Source organism: Mobula hypostoma, chromosome 19, assembly GCF_963921235.1.
Source record: "Mobula hypostoma chromosome 19, sMobHyp1.1, whole genome shotgun sequence".
NCBI lineage: Eukaryota > Metazoa > Chordata > Chondrichthyes > Myliobatiformes > Myliobatidae > Mobula > Mobula hypostoma.
The window spans coordinates 41539347-41556232 of record NC_086115.1 but is presented as its reverse complement, the minus strand read 5'-3'; the positions used below and the strand labels follow the sequence as shown (position 1 = coordinate 41556232).

The 16886-nt window shown below is 39.8% G+C and overlaps 2 protein-coding genes across 5 annotated transcripts in view; one reads left to right on the top strand and one right to left on the bottom strand.

Annotated features, from left to right (window-relative positions):
- LOC134358996 (inositol polyphosphate-5-phosphatase A) overlaps window positions 1–10249 on the top strand; it is a 475517-nt gene extending 465268 nt beyond the window's left edge. For 2 of the 3 annotated variants that reach the window (XM_063071762.1, XM_063071764.1), the window contains exons 15-16: window positions 8445–8481; window positions 8691–10249. In XM_063071762.1, coding sequence (XP_062927832.1) covers window positions 8445–8481; window positions 8691–8740 — 87 coding nt within the window. In that variant the 3' untranslated portion in view covers window positions 8741–10249. Of the gene's footprint in view, window positions 1–8444; window positions 8533–8690 lie in introns of all 3 variants that reach the window. The other variant, XM_063071763.1, reaches the window with a different exon arrangement.
- A 2849-nt stretch (window positions 10250–13098) lies between these two features.
- nkx6.2 (NK6 homeobox 2) lies at window positions 13099–16010 on the bottom strand. 2 transcript variants are annotated; one of them, XR_010020932.1, is made up of 4 exons: window positions 15379–16010; window positions 14734–14906; window positions 13627–13945; window positions 13099–13255 (listed from the first exon to the last, which is right to left on the bottom strand). XR_010020932.1 is itself a non-coding variant. In XM_063071194.1 (3 exons), exons 1-3 carry the CDS (start codon window positions 15791–15793, stop codon window positions 13691–13693), a joined length of 843 nt encoding a protein of 280 aa, XP_062927264.1. In that variant the 5' UTR covers window positions 15794–16010; the 3' UTR covers window positions 13099–13690. The 2 variants fall into 2 exon arrangements, 1 of the variants encoding a protein (XP_062927264.1); XM_063071194.1 differs by having other exon boundaries at window positions 13099–13945.
- Between the last annotated feature and the right edge of the window lie 876 nt (window positions 16011–16886).

Sequence of the window (16886 nt, the reverse complement as noted above, 5' to 3'; positions counted from 1 at the left end):
CTTTGACTTCTGGGCTTCCAATCAAATGGAGGTTGAGGCTTTTCAAACTCTGTTTCTTCTGTTGATAGTGCTCATTGTCAAACGTGCAAGTGCTGATGGCCATTGTTTAGATGCATTGACGTTGATTGTACCATAAATATGGATAATTGGGTTTGGTTTTGAATTCATGGGCTGTGAATAAGCAAATACTTCAGTGATTGTCAGCAGAGAGAGTTGTAATGAAATGCCTGTTCGCTTTAGTTTTATTCTCTTGGGAGAAGAGGGCATTACTGATAGGCCAGTGGGTTTTGTTCACTTTGAGTTATTCTTGAGAAAATGGTGGTGCTTCTTTTGTGAGCAGCTACAGATCTGTCCTTTCAATATCCCATCTCCACCTGGAGTTAATGCATCAAAAATATGGCTGATATTGAAATGATTCATTCATTTTAACATGTTCTGACAATTGTTTTGTATCTTGATTCACCAGTACTTATCACCATTTACTAACAATTGCTGACACCAATCCCACTCTCCCATTCTCCTTTCTCTACCCACTGATTCACCCTTTCTCTCCTCCATATTATATTGGCTATCTCCCCTGCTCCCCCCTCCCTCACTTTCTCTGAGTCCAGGTGAAAGATCTTGATCCGAAACGTCGACTGTCCATTTCCCTCTATAGATGCTGCCTGACCTGCTGATTCCTTCAGTGTTTTGTGCTTTGCAACCTACCAACTAATGTGTCTTTGAAATATATGGAAGAATTGGAGCAGCTGGGGGCAGCCACTCTATCACAGGGTGTCACAACATCAACCTTGCACTTCATGTCAACAAGACCAAGGAATTGACTGTGGAAGTCAGGGCGAGGAAGTTTATTATTTGTTTATTTATTTTACTTTATCCTAGCGATACAATGCAGAGTAGACCCTTATGGCCCTTTAAGCCACACCGCCCCAGCAACCCCACAACCCAAATTAGCTCTAACCTAATTTCGGGACAATTTACTATAACCAATTAACCTACCCAGTAAGTCTTCGGACTGTAGGAGGAAACCAAAGCACCAGGGGAAAACACATGCATTCCACGGGGAGGTTGTGTTCCTTACAGAACCGCACCAGAAGTGAACTCCAAACTCTGGTATGCCCTGAGTTGTAATAGTGTCATGTTAATTGCTACATTTGACATAGCGAAGTTGTCAGCGCATCAGTGTATCTTGGTTCAGAAACATTCAAATCTGTTATAATAGAAATTAAGGATTAGAGAAGAAGTAGAAATTAAAACAAAAAATAAAACCACGTGAAGCAAATAAACCGACCTGGGACCTGAAGTGTTAGGGGGTGAGAGCAAGCTCCTGATTGTTGGGAGACCGTGCATTGACCAGCAGAAGAGTGCAGCCAGGAGATTGCCAGCAGGGCTCTGCCAGTGGACAAGACCTTTCCAAATCCACATGGGTGTGCCGAATTTACCAAAACCTGTCTGCTGGCCAAACCCACGAAATAGGAGCCTCTGTGTTTTTACAGATCACTTGTGATTTTTCTATTTGTCAAATGCTATTGCCTTATTCTCTACAAAAGGATATTCAAATTATGAAATTATAATCACTTACTGAAACTGAAAAGGAACAATTCCATGATGGTGAATCAAGATTCAAGCTTATTCATTGTATACATTGAAGCATACAGTGAAATGTATCATTTGCATTAGTAACCAACACATCCAAGAGTGTGCCGCGGCTAGCCCGTAAATGTAGCCACACGTTGCAATGCCAACATAATGCCCTCAATGCTCGGCAGAACAACACAGAGCTCAACAAAACAAAAACAGCAAAACAAATCCCTTTCCTCCCTCCCATCCACACACACACACACACACACACACACACCCACTGCCCTAATCCCAAGACAGGCTGTCTTCTTCAGTCTTCAGTCTTCAGCCTTCAGCTGACTCAATCCAGCTCACACGGCAATGGAATTTATATACTCCCACAAAGCAGTTCAATATAATTGTCCGAGCTCATAGGACTAGATGTTTCAATCCCTTTGATAAGCAGATCCTAATTTGAGTCATAGCGTAGAGATCTTGAGGTGGGGTTTGGTGGGTGGCAGATGCTTCCTGGGGATCATCAGGTGGGCACCCCCCTTCTTAGATGTTCTGTCAATTTAAGCCAACTACATCTCCAGAGAGCGCAACAGCGTGACCCAGCGTCCTAAGTGCACCTTCCTTCACATCTGGCCACCCATGGGTCATTTTAGGGCCCAGCTGCTGTCACTCCTCTTCATCCATATCCAGTGGCTGCTTCGCTCAGCTGCCTCCGAGAGTTCTTTTATAGCTTGCCGCCGGCCCTGGCCTCAGACTCCCAATTCCTTCAGCAATCTGACCACAAACCCTCTGCAGCCAACCTGTACTGGGAAACTCTGCACCTTCCATCCACGCTGCTTGGCAACTGTGGCCAGCTCAGCATATCTCACGTGTTTCCGCTCATACACCTCGCAGACGGCATCTTCCCAGGACCCTGTGAGCTTTGAGATTACTACAGCTTTCACTGCTGGACCACAAGACCAAGTCTGGTCTGTGGGTGGTAGTGGCTATCTCCGGGGGAAATATCAGCCTTTTGTCAAGGTTGACAGCCATGCTCCAGTCACGAGCAGGCTCCAGTATGCCTGACACCAACCGTGTCACTGAGGTTGGCACTGTCTGTCCTTGCTGGACAAAGGGGATGGTGGTTCTTCCAGTCAGATGGGGCTTAGAGTTGTTATTCAGCCCTTGCTTCTCCACAATGGATGCGAAGTATCTGAGGACCTGATTTTGCCTCCATGTATATCTCCCTTGAGTGAGGCTTACTTTGCAAGATGAGAGGATGTGCTTGAGGTTTGCTGTTCTTCCACAGAGTGGACAAGCTGGATCTTCACCGAGCCACTGGGTCAGATTTTTAGGAGCTGGGAGAACATCATAAACCGTGCTTATATGGAAGCTAATCTTTCTTCCTTCTGTTTCCCATAAGTCTTTCCAGCTGAATTTTCTTTTTGTCCGCTGTCGCTGTTTTGCCTGAGTCACTGCTCTTGCATATCTCATCTGTTTCTCCTGTCGTTGTACTTCATCCACCACCACAGCTCGCCTTTGCTTTTGTGTTGTCACCTTTTGGAGTTTATTATTTGTTTCTGTCATGTTTTGTAACTTAAAAGCATTAAGTTAATTCAAGGGAAGACATGGGTATCTATGAATGTGGGACTAAGTTCGCGTTTACTTTAAGCAAGGCATATTATGTGGTAGCGTGATGATGTATGCAATTCACGTATTTTTACATATAACCCGTAATGAGTTATTTAAGTGAACAAGAATGCTTAACAAATAAATATATATATATATAAAAGATTACTCAAATGTCACTTGAGTATTAAATATACCATACTCCTCCCTATTTAGCTATAAACTCCAACTCAATAGAGAGTGCATCTCAACTATATACACAGAATACTATATAATACAACTACTATACACAGATATCCACAGCATAGTCAATTTTAACTTATTCTATTCAGGCCTAAAGATTTAATCACTGTGGAGGATTTCTTACTGTTGTGGGATAACGTCTTTCCTGACAAGGGGATCACTCAGCTTGGCTGATAAAAATTGTGGCTGTGAAACAATCTCAGGTTCTGGGGCCTCCTCTCTGGTGATTGTAGAGTTGACTCTGAGATTGCAGGAAGTGGTTCTGATAGCAGTAGTCAACTTTCTTCTCAAACAATTAACTCTGCTGTCCTCAGCTGGTCTCCAGATGATGTCAGATGCAATCACCACTGTGTAAGAGTGCTGCAGATCTGTCCTTAATCTTTCCAAGTACCCACTTTCGATTACCTAAGATTATGGAATGCAATTACCTAATACTTCTCTAGGCAATGACAGGGACTTTACATTTTAGAGCAGCAGACTTTGAAAGTATGCAAAATGTATTTTCAAACTATTTTTTCACCTATAATTTTATCAGATCTACCTAATGAGTTAAATTTTCTTAATTGCACACTCCAAAAGCTGCCGTCTAAAGCAAGATTCTATGCTGAGTGCTGTCCGGTTTAATTTTTGGTGCAGCCAGTCTGTCCTGGGTTGCTAATTTGCACCATAACCTCTTCCTTTTGTCCTTGGGTTTTATGTGGTTATCAAGAACATGAAAGTGAAAAGTTAATACCGACGGTGCATTTGAACAAGTTCCTATATGCCTGAGAGAAAAATAATTAGCATGCAGGTTTGTGAGAAGAATTTAACTATGGGATAATTGCAGATAGTAATTGAAAAATTGTTATCTATTGAAAAAAAATCATTAATGGTATAATAATTTATGTAAATGTGTTTTATAGTAAGTGGTCAAAAGAAAGGAACTTTTACTATGCTAAACCATAATTAGAACAAATGTGTTTGCTTTGTGGTAGGTTTTATTGATATAAGGAGTAGGCTGGTTCCACTCAGTGAAATAACTTGATCAATTCTCCTTAACAGCAAATCAGCATTCCTATGTGAAAATCTGCTGAGGATAGAAATACTCTTCTGGTTTCCTGGAACCACTGGAGAACTTTTACGATATCTGTGGATGTGGCTGTGTCCCATTTCACATTAAGTTTCAGGTGGCTGTCAAGTCCTCTTTGAATATAACAGCTTCAGTTGGGCAGATTTGCCTGCAACATCAAGATGAAGTTTCCAAATTGTTGCAAAAGGTCCTGGATACTGAATGGCACCGGAAAAGGCACATTAATGGGACTTGCACTGTGGGTCAACAAGGCAATTTTCAAAGCCCAAAGCAAAATGTGGAATTTTAGTCATAATTATAAACACAGGACTAATGCACAGGAGGAAAGTGATTCTACAGCAGATGATATGAAATGGAAATAATCAAAACAGTGCACCGTTGACCAATAGAAGGTGCTACAATATCTCAGAAAGTAGCTGGTTAGGCTGCAATTAGATAGCCAAAGGTAGAACTTAATTCGAGCCAGGGCCAGATCTGTCCATCTTCCTCAATTGCATAAGTAGAATTATCGGGAATGGAAAATCTAGAGGAGTAGTTGTTAGGAAAGAATACATGGAAAAGTATTGTTCATCAAAAGTTCTCACTCCTTTACACCTGGTTCCAATGAAGTTAGTGAACTAAATATGCAGAGGTGAATACTTCTGGCATCCAAAACTCTTGCATATGTTTGAAGATAAATATTTGCCTCCAATTATGTAAACTCCAAATTGGTCTTAAGAGTTAGAGCTACATCATTAGATTCACATTGTCCTTCTAGCAAAACAACTTTGTCATTGAACAATTAGAAGAACTTACTTGTAAGAGAAATAGTTTAACTTGACATAACTTTATTGTTAATGAGGTAATTTGGATAATTTATGCTTCAAACAAAATTGCTTAAAACAGAAGAGGCAAGATAAAGAAAAGAAAACTGGAGAACATTTATTTAAGAGGTGTGCTAATGTACTTTTCAAGATTAAATTACTATTTGATTCTCAATAACAGAGGCCATTTGAACCCAGTCCATGGTTATTATATTATTAAATACATTAAATGGTATACTTCAGTATAATTTATTAGAGAAGTGGCTGCAGTATTATCTGTAAGATTTTATCAAATGAGGCAGCATAATTTGAAAGGAAAGTCACTGATCTAATTTGTGAAAAAACTGAAAGCCACTCAGAGGCAGCACTACCAAATAGTCGTAGGACACAATTCAAACTGCAGATGCTGGAAGCTGAACAAAACCCAGAAAATGTTGGAAGAGCTCTGCCTTTCGAGCAACATATGTGGAAAGAGAAAACAGTTAATATTTCAGATTGAAAACCCTTCATCGGGGCTAAAAAGTAATGATTGTTGTGTCTAAATGCTGTCTCCACATCTGTTCCATTCGCATAAAGATTTGCTCAAAGCAATGCCCAGTCTTATTAACTGTAACAAAGATATTTGATTCATTTTTGTTACAGTTAACAAGACTGGGTATTGGGACTTTCTCAAACTTCTTCAGGCCCGGAACCATTTAAGAAAAGCACACAATTTCTTACACCCCTTCACTGAAAGATGATAGTAATGGTAAATTTTCAAAAGATTGTTTTCATCTACCTTTCCCTTCGTTATGTAGCTAATGTTTTCAACTTTCCCCTCTGTTTCCCCAATTATGTTCTTGGCTTCTGGATGTCCCACATCTCACTCTTACCTCTTTCACTGGTATCACTGGTCTCCAGCTGCAATATTTTGAGTCTTCCTTCGTCTGCTTCTATTTTGGTAACTCCACACATCCCCACATCCCTCACACTTTCCTTATGGGTGTTCATTGTTTACCCTTTGCTCTGCATGTCCTCTTTCTGCTCATAAGTTCTTTCACTATCCTCTCGCCTTCTCACCTCTCTCTATTACTTCTCTTCTCACTTTTCCTTTTGGGCCCCTCCCCTTTTAGCTGATAAGCAGATGGTCTTGTCTACTTTCAGCATGAATTAGGATGCAGTATCAGGGGAGCATAAGAAAGAAGAGGAAGGAGCAACACATCTATATGAGGCAGCTGGGAAACAGGACTTTAATAAACCAAGGGAGACCTGAGCTTCAATAAGATTTATGTGCACGTGCTATAATGTTAGTTCATTTTAATTTTAGGTCATCATGAGAGCCAGGCTGAGGTAAACCTGGAGAAATTTATAGCTTTTTAATTTTACATGCAGTAAAGCCTTTCCAATGTCTTATCCTGTTGTCTCATGGAAAACTATTACAACTTGTTTTAAGTATTATGTAATCATTAATATCACTGCCTGTACTGCTGCTAAAAGGTTCCTGGTGTGTTTCAGCACGTAAAGTCCTTCGACGGAGACTTCTGCCTGGTTGTCCCAAATCAAAAGCCAAATCCACCGTTGCAGCACGATAGCTTAGCAGTTGAGACAAGCACTTTACAGCGTCAGAAGTTACTGAACAGGGTTCAATTCCTAGCGCTCTCTGTTAGGCGTGTGTGCGTTCTGCTCATGACCATGTTGGTCTACTCTGGATACCCTGGTTTCCTCCCACAGTCCCAAACTGTGAGGTTAGGGTTAGTAAATTGCAGGTTTGCTCTGCTGGCATTGGAAGCATGGCAACACTTGCAGGCTGCCCCCACAATTCTTGCTGATTCGATTTGCTGTAATGACACATTTCACTGTATGTTTCCATAATTTCAAGCACATGAAACAAATGAAGATCATCTTTATCTTTAATCTTTAGGATGCCTAGTGTGTTAACTGACTCCCTGCATCTATTGCCACATTCAACAGACCAAAAGGTGGTTCTGCAGCGAATTCCTGTACTGACTGGAATTTAGAAGAATGTGGGGGGGGGGGGGGGGATCTCATTGAAACCTACCGAATGCTGAAAGGACTAGATAGGGTGGATGTGGAGAGGATGTTTTCTATGGTGGGGTTATTCAGAACTAGAGGGCACAGCCTCTGAATTGAAGGGTGACCTTTTAGAACAAAGGTAAGGAGGCATTTTTTTAGCCAGAGAGTAGGGAATCAGTGGAGGCCAAATCCGAGGGTATATGTAAGGTGGAAGTTGATAGTTTCCTAATCAGTCAGGGCATCAAAGGATATGGTGAGAAGGTGGATGTATGGGGTTGAATGGGATCCGAGATCAGCCATGATGGATTGGTGGGGCAGACTCAATGGGCTGAATGGCCTAATTCTACTGTGTCTTATGGTCATGGAAACATAGAGTACTACAGCACAGAAACAGGTCCTTCAGCCCATCTAATCTGTACCAACCTGATATTTTGCCTAGTCCCTTCGGTTTGCACCCAGACCATAGTCCTCCACACCCTTTCATTTATGTACTTAATCAAATTTCTCTTAAGTGTTGCAGTTGAACTTAAAACTACCACTTCCGCTGGCAGCTCATAATACCTAAGTGAAACTTCCTCTCAGATTCCCTCAAATATTTCATGTTTCACCTTATACTTATGACCTCTAAACCTGAGCGGGAAAAGCATTCAAGCTATCTATATACTTCATAATTTTGTGTATTTTTATAGGACGTAATTAATGATAGTTAATGGTAAGTTATTGATACTGTATTTTTCCTTAAACCATTGCATTTTCTTGGCCCTGTTATCTCTCAGCTCCATCATGAAGTGTGACCAATCTGCATGTCTATGACTTGTGGCCTCATTTGCATACAGATTGTTCACACTTCATGATGGAGCTGAGGGTCATAAAGGACATATTAGAAATGCAATGCTTTAAGAAAAAAATGCGAAGCAATAACTTATCATTAACTATCTTTAATTAATAATGCCTTCCTCAAAACACCAAACTCACCCCTAAAGTTATCACATTGAAATAAGTAGTTTAGCTTGTTGATTTCCCACTCGTTAAAATAAATCTCATTTAGTTATCCCAACTAATTCCTTGAAATCCAGCTTGTAGTATTTTGAAATGTCTCATTAACTGAGTGACATGTTCTTTTCTTCTTCTAGCCTGTCTTCCTGTTCTTTCGAATAGCTGCTGGGGCAGGTAAACCTAATAGAAATATGCGCAACTGTTGTGTGGTGCAGTGATGTGGTGGTAAATATTAATGTTTTATTTTACTTTTTACAATTCATCAACCTTCTTTTTGGGCCTTAAATTAACATGCTGGTACAATTGAATTTTGATTATTCTTACTTCCGTACATTACTGTACTGAACAAGTTTTTGTTTGTTGCTCTTTTGCTTGCCTTGCAGGTAAAAAGTATCAACGAAATGAGAAAATCTTTCGCGAAACTGCCCTCTAGTCCGTTTGCACCAAATTATTGAAAGTGGACCAGCAGGGATATCAGAACACTCACAGACATCTTTGTAAATCCAACCTATGTTGATGCTGTATTTCCTCGGCCCTCACCTCAGACTGTTCATCATCCATTCTGCTTTGACGCCTGAAGTCTGTTCAAGATGGCCACACATACCTCACCATTTCGTACATTCCTGTGACACTTGAATTAAATGTGGGACAATTTTAAAATGTGTCACAGATTTGTTGCCAAACGCTAACAGTAGAATTTACTACACCTTTTAAATATCTCACATTTATAATATTTAGCAGAAAACATTGTCTGTCTTTTAACAAAAGAAGCTGTTTCCTTATGTAAAAATGTATGAAGTGCAATGCGAAAATTGTATATCAATACTGTACTAGAGAGGGTTTTTTGTACATTCGATTGTATAGGTAGTGGATTTCCTTTCAGTCATGGTTTTATTGAGATTTCTCTCACCATTTTATGTCTGTGTTAGGCTAGTTAGGTATTTTTGTTTTGGTGAATTCCTATACTACGTATCGCCACATTATCTTGTTTTGAATCACATTTTAGCTGCTCTTCGGTTTTATATCCACTTTTAAAGAAAAAACTAATTTATAATATCCTTCCAACTGCCCTATGCGAAATTCTTTTTGTAAACATTGGCTGCTTGTCATCTGACATATCACCTATTTGTTATTATCAATAGTAAATTCAATATATAAATCTGTAAGTTCTTGACCAAACTATGCTTTAGATAACTTAGATTGTGCCATTGTTGATAAAGTAATCAGATTTATTATAACCACCATACATAAATAGCAGCCTGTCCGCGTTAAGTCTTTCAGTTGTAACTTATTCCTAATAATGCCAAGTTTTCAGAATGTGAAATTTAATAGGATGGGAACCATGAGATTTTTTTGTAAACTATTTCTGTCTATTTTTGTTACTGCATATGGTGCCAAGTATCTATGGACAGAGTTTAGTGGGAATCCTTTCTTCAGCTTTATCTTGCTACATGTGCTTCAATGGTTTGTATATAAACCCCTGAAACCCAAGGTTGCAAATTTCGTATTCTACCGCCTATATTTAATCTCCAGCGCTAATATTGCCAACTTTACACGCTGCCTTCTTTACGGCATTTAAAAGATGATTAGGTCCGAAGATTGGAAACACAGCCAATGGCGAAACGTTTCTCCTATCGATTTAATTTAGTACACTACAAAGTTCACAGCTACTTGATGGCAGTGGATTGATGCGTGTTTTCGTATAAATCACTACGATTGGAAATGATTTTGTGTCTACCGGCAGAATTTATGCGCCCGTGACCGTGAGATCATTCTCGTTTGTAGACAAAGTGTAAACAAAAATACAGTGCAGACTAGCTGTACCAATGTGCCCATGTATCGATAGCCACTCACTGTAAACTATTTTATTAAATCAGAGTTTCAACTTATGTGACGTTTATGGGCTATAGAAATAAATTTCTTTCTTTCTCAAACAATTAAACGGACATAATTCGTCTTTTCTGTTTCGGACTGGTTTTTCTCATGACTGGGATCATCTTGATATGTATCGAAAATCCCTTGTTTTGCTTTCTTTGCACTTCTCGGCGCCCTTTCTCGGCCCAAAAACCAAACGTCGAACGCAAGAATGGGATTTCGAATGTAGGAGGTGCCCCAGTTCCCAGGCAAAAGTGAAGGCCGAAGTTGGGGCGGGTGCCTGTCCCTCCCTCTCTCACTGGCCGCAATACTGTGCAAACTCCGAGAGACAGAGTGAATGGCCCAGTATCAGGCAAAGAAGGGAACAAAAAAGAAAAACAAGAACATGACCAAGTTTACGATTATACTTCTATTCTCATCCTCCACCTACACGTCACGGGAAAGTCGCTTGAACTTCCACGGCTGCTCTGATGCTTCAGTAACAAGTGGCGCGTTTCGATCACCAGAGGTGCATTGTCGGATATAGATTTAAATGATGTCACATTACATTTAATATTAGTGAGACGTCCTTGTTTTCAGCTTGAAATTGGCAGACACTGTCAAGTGGCTGACGTTATCTCTAGTCATCTAGTATCAACCAGATCTGAGTGGGTTTCAGACATATTTAACTCTGTACAAAGCACGAGTGTCTTAGCAGGGAAAACTTCCTGACATGAAAGCTGGTGCCGAATACATCATGTCCTTCCAATTAGCTTACCATTTTTTTCATAAGAATCCTCATTTCGTGCTCGAAAATTGGTACTGTTAAAGTTACTGTTAATTTAAGAGGTCAGGAATTCGAAGTATCTCAAATGAGATAAACGCCAGATGATTTTTTTTGAAGAATTGAAACTAAGATAGTGTAAATATTTCAGGAAAAATATCTTTTAAAACAAAGGAACACTTTATATCATTGAAAGTTAAGTTTAACGCCGTCACGAGAACCTCTAAAAACCATCAGACCTCTCGTCATATGGTTTCATTCGCCTTAAAATATTTAATTCCTTCTTACAATTTACAAACATTTGTGACAATTATTTTGTGTTTTAATCTTTTATATAATTTTTTTTGGTTTGTAATCTCGGCGAAAGACAGATTTCTTATTCTTAAATTTAAACTTCGCACAATATCGTGGACGGTAACAATTGCAACAAAGAGAAAATGTGTTCCTATCCATAAAATTCTGCTCTTTTTCGGAGGCAATTTTGCGGCTCAGAGTAAATGGGGATGGATGAGAACCCCCTTTTCATCCCTTCCGTACCTCGCTTATTTTAATCAGCGCTTTTCCTCATTTCAGTTTGCTTCCCTGTAACGTGTAACATACAGATAGATCAATGTGACCTTTCCATCCGATCAAACTTCTGCTCTATCACTTGGACATGTCTGACAATCTGTCCTATCTCACGACGTGAATCACCCCTTCGAGATTTCAATAGTTTTCTCTGGAGTTTTTGAAGTTTTAAGGCGCGCTCTCTTTAACAAAATGTCCCCGTTCACTTTGGGATGTGATGCTTTCATTTCCTTTCAGATCACAGTTAAATGGATTTTCCTAGCCACCTTCAGTACTAATAGGTCGTCTCCATAGAAAAAAAATGCTTACTTGCCCTCAAAACTTCTCTCAAATCCAGGGTAAATTCTTCAAAGCTATACATCTGAAGTATTTAAACGAAATCCACAATCTGCGCCAAACGGTCGTGAATTTTTGTAAATATTCCAATGTTAATTTAATTGGCTCAATGTACTTGAATATTTCGATGCACTTTCTAAGAGAAATGGCTTTGAAAAATTTTCCGAAAGGTCTCAAACGTACGAGACCGTGCGTTTGACCTTCTATAGCCGTGGACGGAATAGCCTGCCTCAATGTTTTAAAATATATCTGCATTTCGGCTCTTCCGTCGACCTACCAACGAGTCTAGAAATTAGAAATTAAACGGGCGTCTACTGTTGCAAATATGATTTTGGAATAATGTGGGCCGAATATTTATTTTGCCCCAGAGTAGAATGGCCAGAAGCTTAGCCCACATCTCATACGTCAGACACTTCACAATTCTTCTAGGAATCAAAAATGTTTTAAAAGATACATTTTCAAATGTATATTTTTCATCATCTTAACTATGGCATGAATACGTAGTTTATCGAGGGCGAAAAAGCCACCGAACGCATATAAACAATTTGCATTAAAACGTGTCAATTCAAACATAAAAGATGATAAAACAATCAAAATCGTGACTGTAAACGCCAAAAATTATACAATTAAGATTAACTTGGCCAAGAATTAAATTCCAACCTGTTAAAATTGAGAATATTGGCTAGGTTCATTAGTCGCCTTATCTGCAAATCTTACCAGACTGATTGTAAACTTAGATGTTTTAGCTACTAGGATGTTGCAATATATCCAGTCATTTTGGATCCGATCACATTATTACAAATTATTCTGTTCTAGACATTTCGAATGTTTAAACCTGTTGATTTCTTTCTGCCCGAGTTCATTTATAAACACGACAACCACTTTGCTCATCAGCACGAAGTTTGTAAAAATTAAACTTGGGAATTTGATTTCAGAGAGAAACCGTTCCTTTAAATAGCATTAAAATGTATTGCGTATTGCGGATCTACTTCATGTGGTTATGAATTCGCTCTATGCTATCAAACTTCAAAGGTATTTCAGTTACTATAATACCACAGGCCCGATATTTAACAGCTTTGGTTAGATTGATCACCGATGGTTCATCTCTGTAATTCACAGCGAGCCAAAGGCAAGTGTTTTAACCAGATATAATTTGACCCTTCTCATAAGCGATCCGGCACTAAATTCGGCAGACAAAACCAGCCGGATTCGGACGACTAGGTTTCATATTGTTAAATAATTTATTGGCAATACAAAGTTCTTTTTTCAACTATCGTGGACGCAATAATATTTCCTTCCAATCATCTTCAACAGAATATTCAGAGGTTTCCTTGGGATTTAATGGCCCCGATTTGGAATGAAGCCTCCGAAGGAATTCACCATCACGGGCGAAAACAAAATATTAGCCTTTGAATGTAAATACACAAAAAATTTACATTTAATTTTTTACAACACAAGCGTGCATCATAATATGTACAGCTACAGTTTAAATCTGTAATTCATACAAAACGATGAGTTCTGGATGTCATTTCTTAACACCGAAAATCCTAAGAAAAAGACGGGGAGAATGGAGATTGAAGGGGGAAGATAAAATCCCAGCTTCTCTTTCCAAATGGTCTGTCTTCTGAACAGGTTCAGTCCGTAATTGATATAATCAAGCTGTAAGATAATTCCATAACTTATTCTGTAAAAAATATATACATCTCACATACATTAGGCTGTACAACACATATCACTTATTTCTGTGGAACATCGATTTATTTAAAACGTTTTTATACCCTGGTTAATTCAGCCTTTGAAGTTCTTCAAATAATTATTTTGCTGTTTTTGTGTTGAAGTTTGTCACAAAATTTCTGGGCTGTTGTTGTGTGGGTCCAGGATGGTAAGGGAACTGGCGGTTTTGTGCTTTTTCAGTAATCGTGTGATTTTCTCGTCGTCTGAATTGGGATCCAGAGGTCTATTGTACTCATCCTCGTCCTCTTCGTTTTCCGACGTTTCTTTAAGTTTTTCAGTCTCTGAGTCGTGCTTTTTCTTGGCCGTAGCCATCTCGGCAGCGTGCTTCTTCCTCCATTTGGTCCGTCTGTTCTGAAACCACACCTGTTGCAAACACACAAAATGGAACAAAATAAATGATGCGCATTCCACTGCCATTTCCCGCTATCCTCCCAGCCTTACTTTCAATTGCAAGGCCGCAATAAAACGACAACAAACCGCAACGTAATTAAACTATTTTCTTAAATATTGGAGATGCAGTGGTGGGAGGAGCTGAGTTTTTTATTTGCCTAATAGCTTTTTCAAAGTCTTAAAACTAAGGTGAAAAGAAACAACGGCGTGTAGCGAGGAAATTGTGAACTGCTTTAGGTCTCAATACACAATTCAGCAGCATCACGGTTTACCCTGAAACTATTTGCGGTGGAGAGTCTTGCAAAAACAAAACATAAGCACTGGCAACAGTCTTCAGGCCAATACTGTTAATACTTAAAGGACAACCAGTTTTAGTAAGGTAGAATACATGGGTACAATAAGGGGTTTACTATCATTCAGAACTTTTACCTTACCACCTACAGTATATTCCCAACAATTTTAAAACAAAAAAAACTTGTCTATGTTAAGCCATTTTTACTCAAGTGTTGGCAGGTTTGCTTGTATTTTATTTTGTTTCAAATCCCGGCCTGGTAAAAGTATTCGGATTACGTTTCGTGAACTCTGGTCAGAAATATCTGTAATTCGGCAGCGTTCAACACAAGGTTTTAAAGTCCAAGTAAATAAGACTCTTGTAACATTTAATCAAGAAAGCAGCGGCCTGTTTGCCTCCGGATTGGTGTACCATACACTTCCTGTCTCTCTGAATTTATTCATTGCAGTGAAGATAGAAAATGTTTTACCTTAACTTGGCTTTCTGTCATTCCTAGAGAATAAGCTAATCTGGCTCTTTCTGGTCCGGCTAAATATTTCGTTTGTTCAAAGGTCTTCTCCAAGGCAAAAATTTGTTGACCTGAAAATGTTGGCCTGGAATGTTTCTTCTTTCCGTCCTTGTCCAGAACTAAACTACCTTGCGCTGCAGGAAGAAAGGAAAACAACTTAAAAACGACTTAAAAACAACGAAATACATCAAAACACGCGAGCTCATTTAAACTAGCTGGTCGTGTTTTTAAAGTTAAGCGTATGCAAGCAAAGAAACAAGCAGGTGTAGATAACTGATTATTAGCTCTGTATTTTTTAAAATAAATTTGAACCAACTGGTTAAAGAATATCATTTCTTCCCACAATAGAGAAGTGATCATCAGGCCACATTGATTAACGAGCCACGTCTCATCAATTGAATCAATGTTTATTACCGATGTTTACGACAATGGCCGCTATATTTCAGCCAAAGTTTTGAAATGCTTGACTGAAAACATTTCTACAGAATCAAAAATGTCAAGACCGTGTTTTGGCGAGAGAAATCACACAGCAGCCTTGAGAGCAGACTCCTGCGTAATATTATTTTATTTTTTAAAAAAAAGCTAATGTGCGTTCGCAGTACGTACTTGGACAGGCCAACCTGGGATCTCTCCATGGGGACCCCTGCATCATTCCCGGCCAGAAGATTGGGGGTCTCCCCGGCAATTCAGCGAGGGGCTTGGGGTACCTCGAGACGGCAGCAGCTGTTGGACTAAAATACATCCCCGCCGTCGTGGCAAGTCCGCTCAGTCGAGGAAGTCCGGAGAGCAGATTGCCAGTTGTGGATGGGCGGCCTAGAATGTCGCTAATTCCGTGCGGCGTCCCCAGCGGGATCTGTGCGTTCAAACTCGCCAGAGCCGGGGCTTTGAAGCTCGAGGGATTCTGCAAAGAGTAGGGAAATATAGATGTCTTCATTTCAGTCATATTATGAAGCGCAGCCAGCGGCGTACTGCTCAGGACGAATGCGCTCTGGCGATTATCCATCTGCCCGACGGCTAACATTTGATCAGATCATAAATTTGACAGGACCCACCAGTAAATGCTGCGAGATCTTGGGTCGTGTTTGCTCTTGATTATTTTTTTAAAAATCTGGATTGGAGATAAGTGTGCCCCTAATGGCAAGTGTTGTTATTATTTTTCCAGGAGAGTGTATCCAGAGAAATGTCCAAGAAGTCTGGCTGCTCAAAGCTCTGTTCTCTTGCCTGCACGCTTTCCCGGGTTTAAGGTGAAATTGACTCGATTCGATCGCTAGGGCGCGGGAGATGCGCTGATAAACCACAGCAGCACCTGCCACTCTCCCATCCCGATTGGTCAACGGCGGCCTCTGTGTCCATGTGATTGGGCGATCGCCTGCAATTCCTACTTCTTCCTGGCTCGCTGGAGGTGCGTCACTTTGGAATTCGGAGCAACCGATTCTACTTAGAGACCAAAACACTTACCCAAACCGCAGGCTGTACATCGGTTTCCGTTTGAGTTTTATTTCATATTTGTCTAAGGAACAATTAAATCGCTTTCTCCCTCTCTATCTCTCCCGCCCCCTCTCTCTGGAACGGCATTCTTCTCCTTCATTTTTAAAAATTCGTGCAACTTTGTTTTTACTATAATTGGACTGGAGTTCAGGTTCTTTTGTTTTGGACAAGACTCCACAGAAGTCAAACTCATTTAGTAGCAGAACGAAGCCTCTGATGCCCGCGTTATCCTTAATTGCCGTGTAATTTAACAGATCTCACTCATCTGTGGTATTAAATCAACGAAGAGAAGGGAAAGGCTCATTGAAACAAATGTAATAATTTCACTGAAGTATATCGCTATCTTTCAGCCATGAGATTTTCCTCTGGAATTACGATCCTCCAGAAATGTTTAAGGGATTGTGAGAATCTCTTCTTTGGGCTTTTAGTGAGTTCAAAATTAATAGTTAAGAGCAAACATTTAACTTTCCAAAAAAAGAGGACTATTTAATGTCAAAAATAGCATCTCAACAACGAATTCACGAATTTTTTTTTAGTTAGGCATAACCCGCTTCAACATTTGTGATTTGAGCGATTGTGGTGCACGAATATTCCACGACATTGCTTGCAATTTCAATTGCCCACAA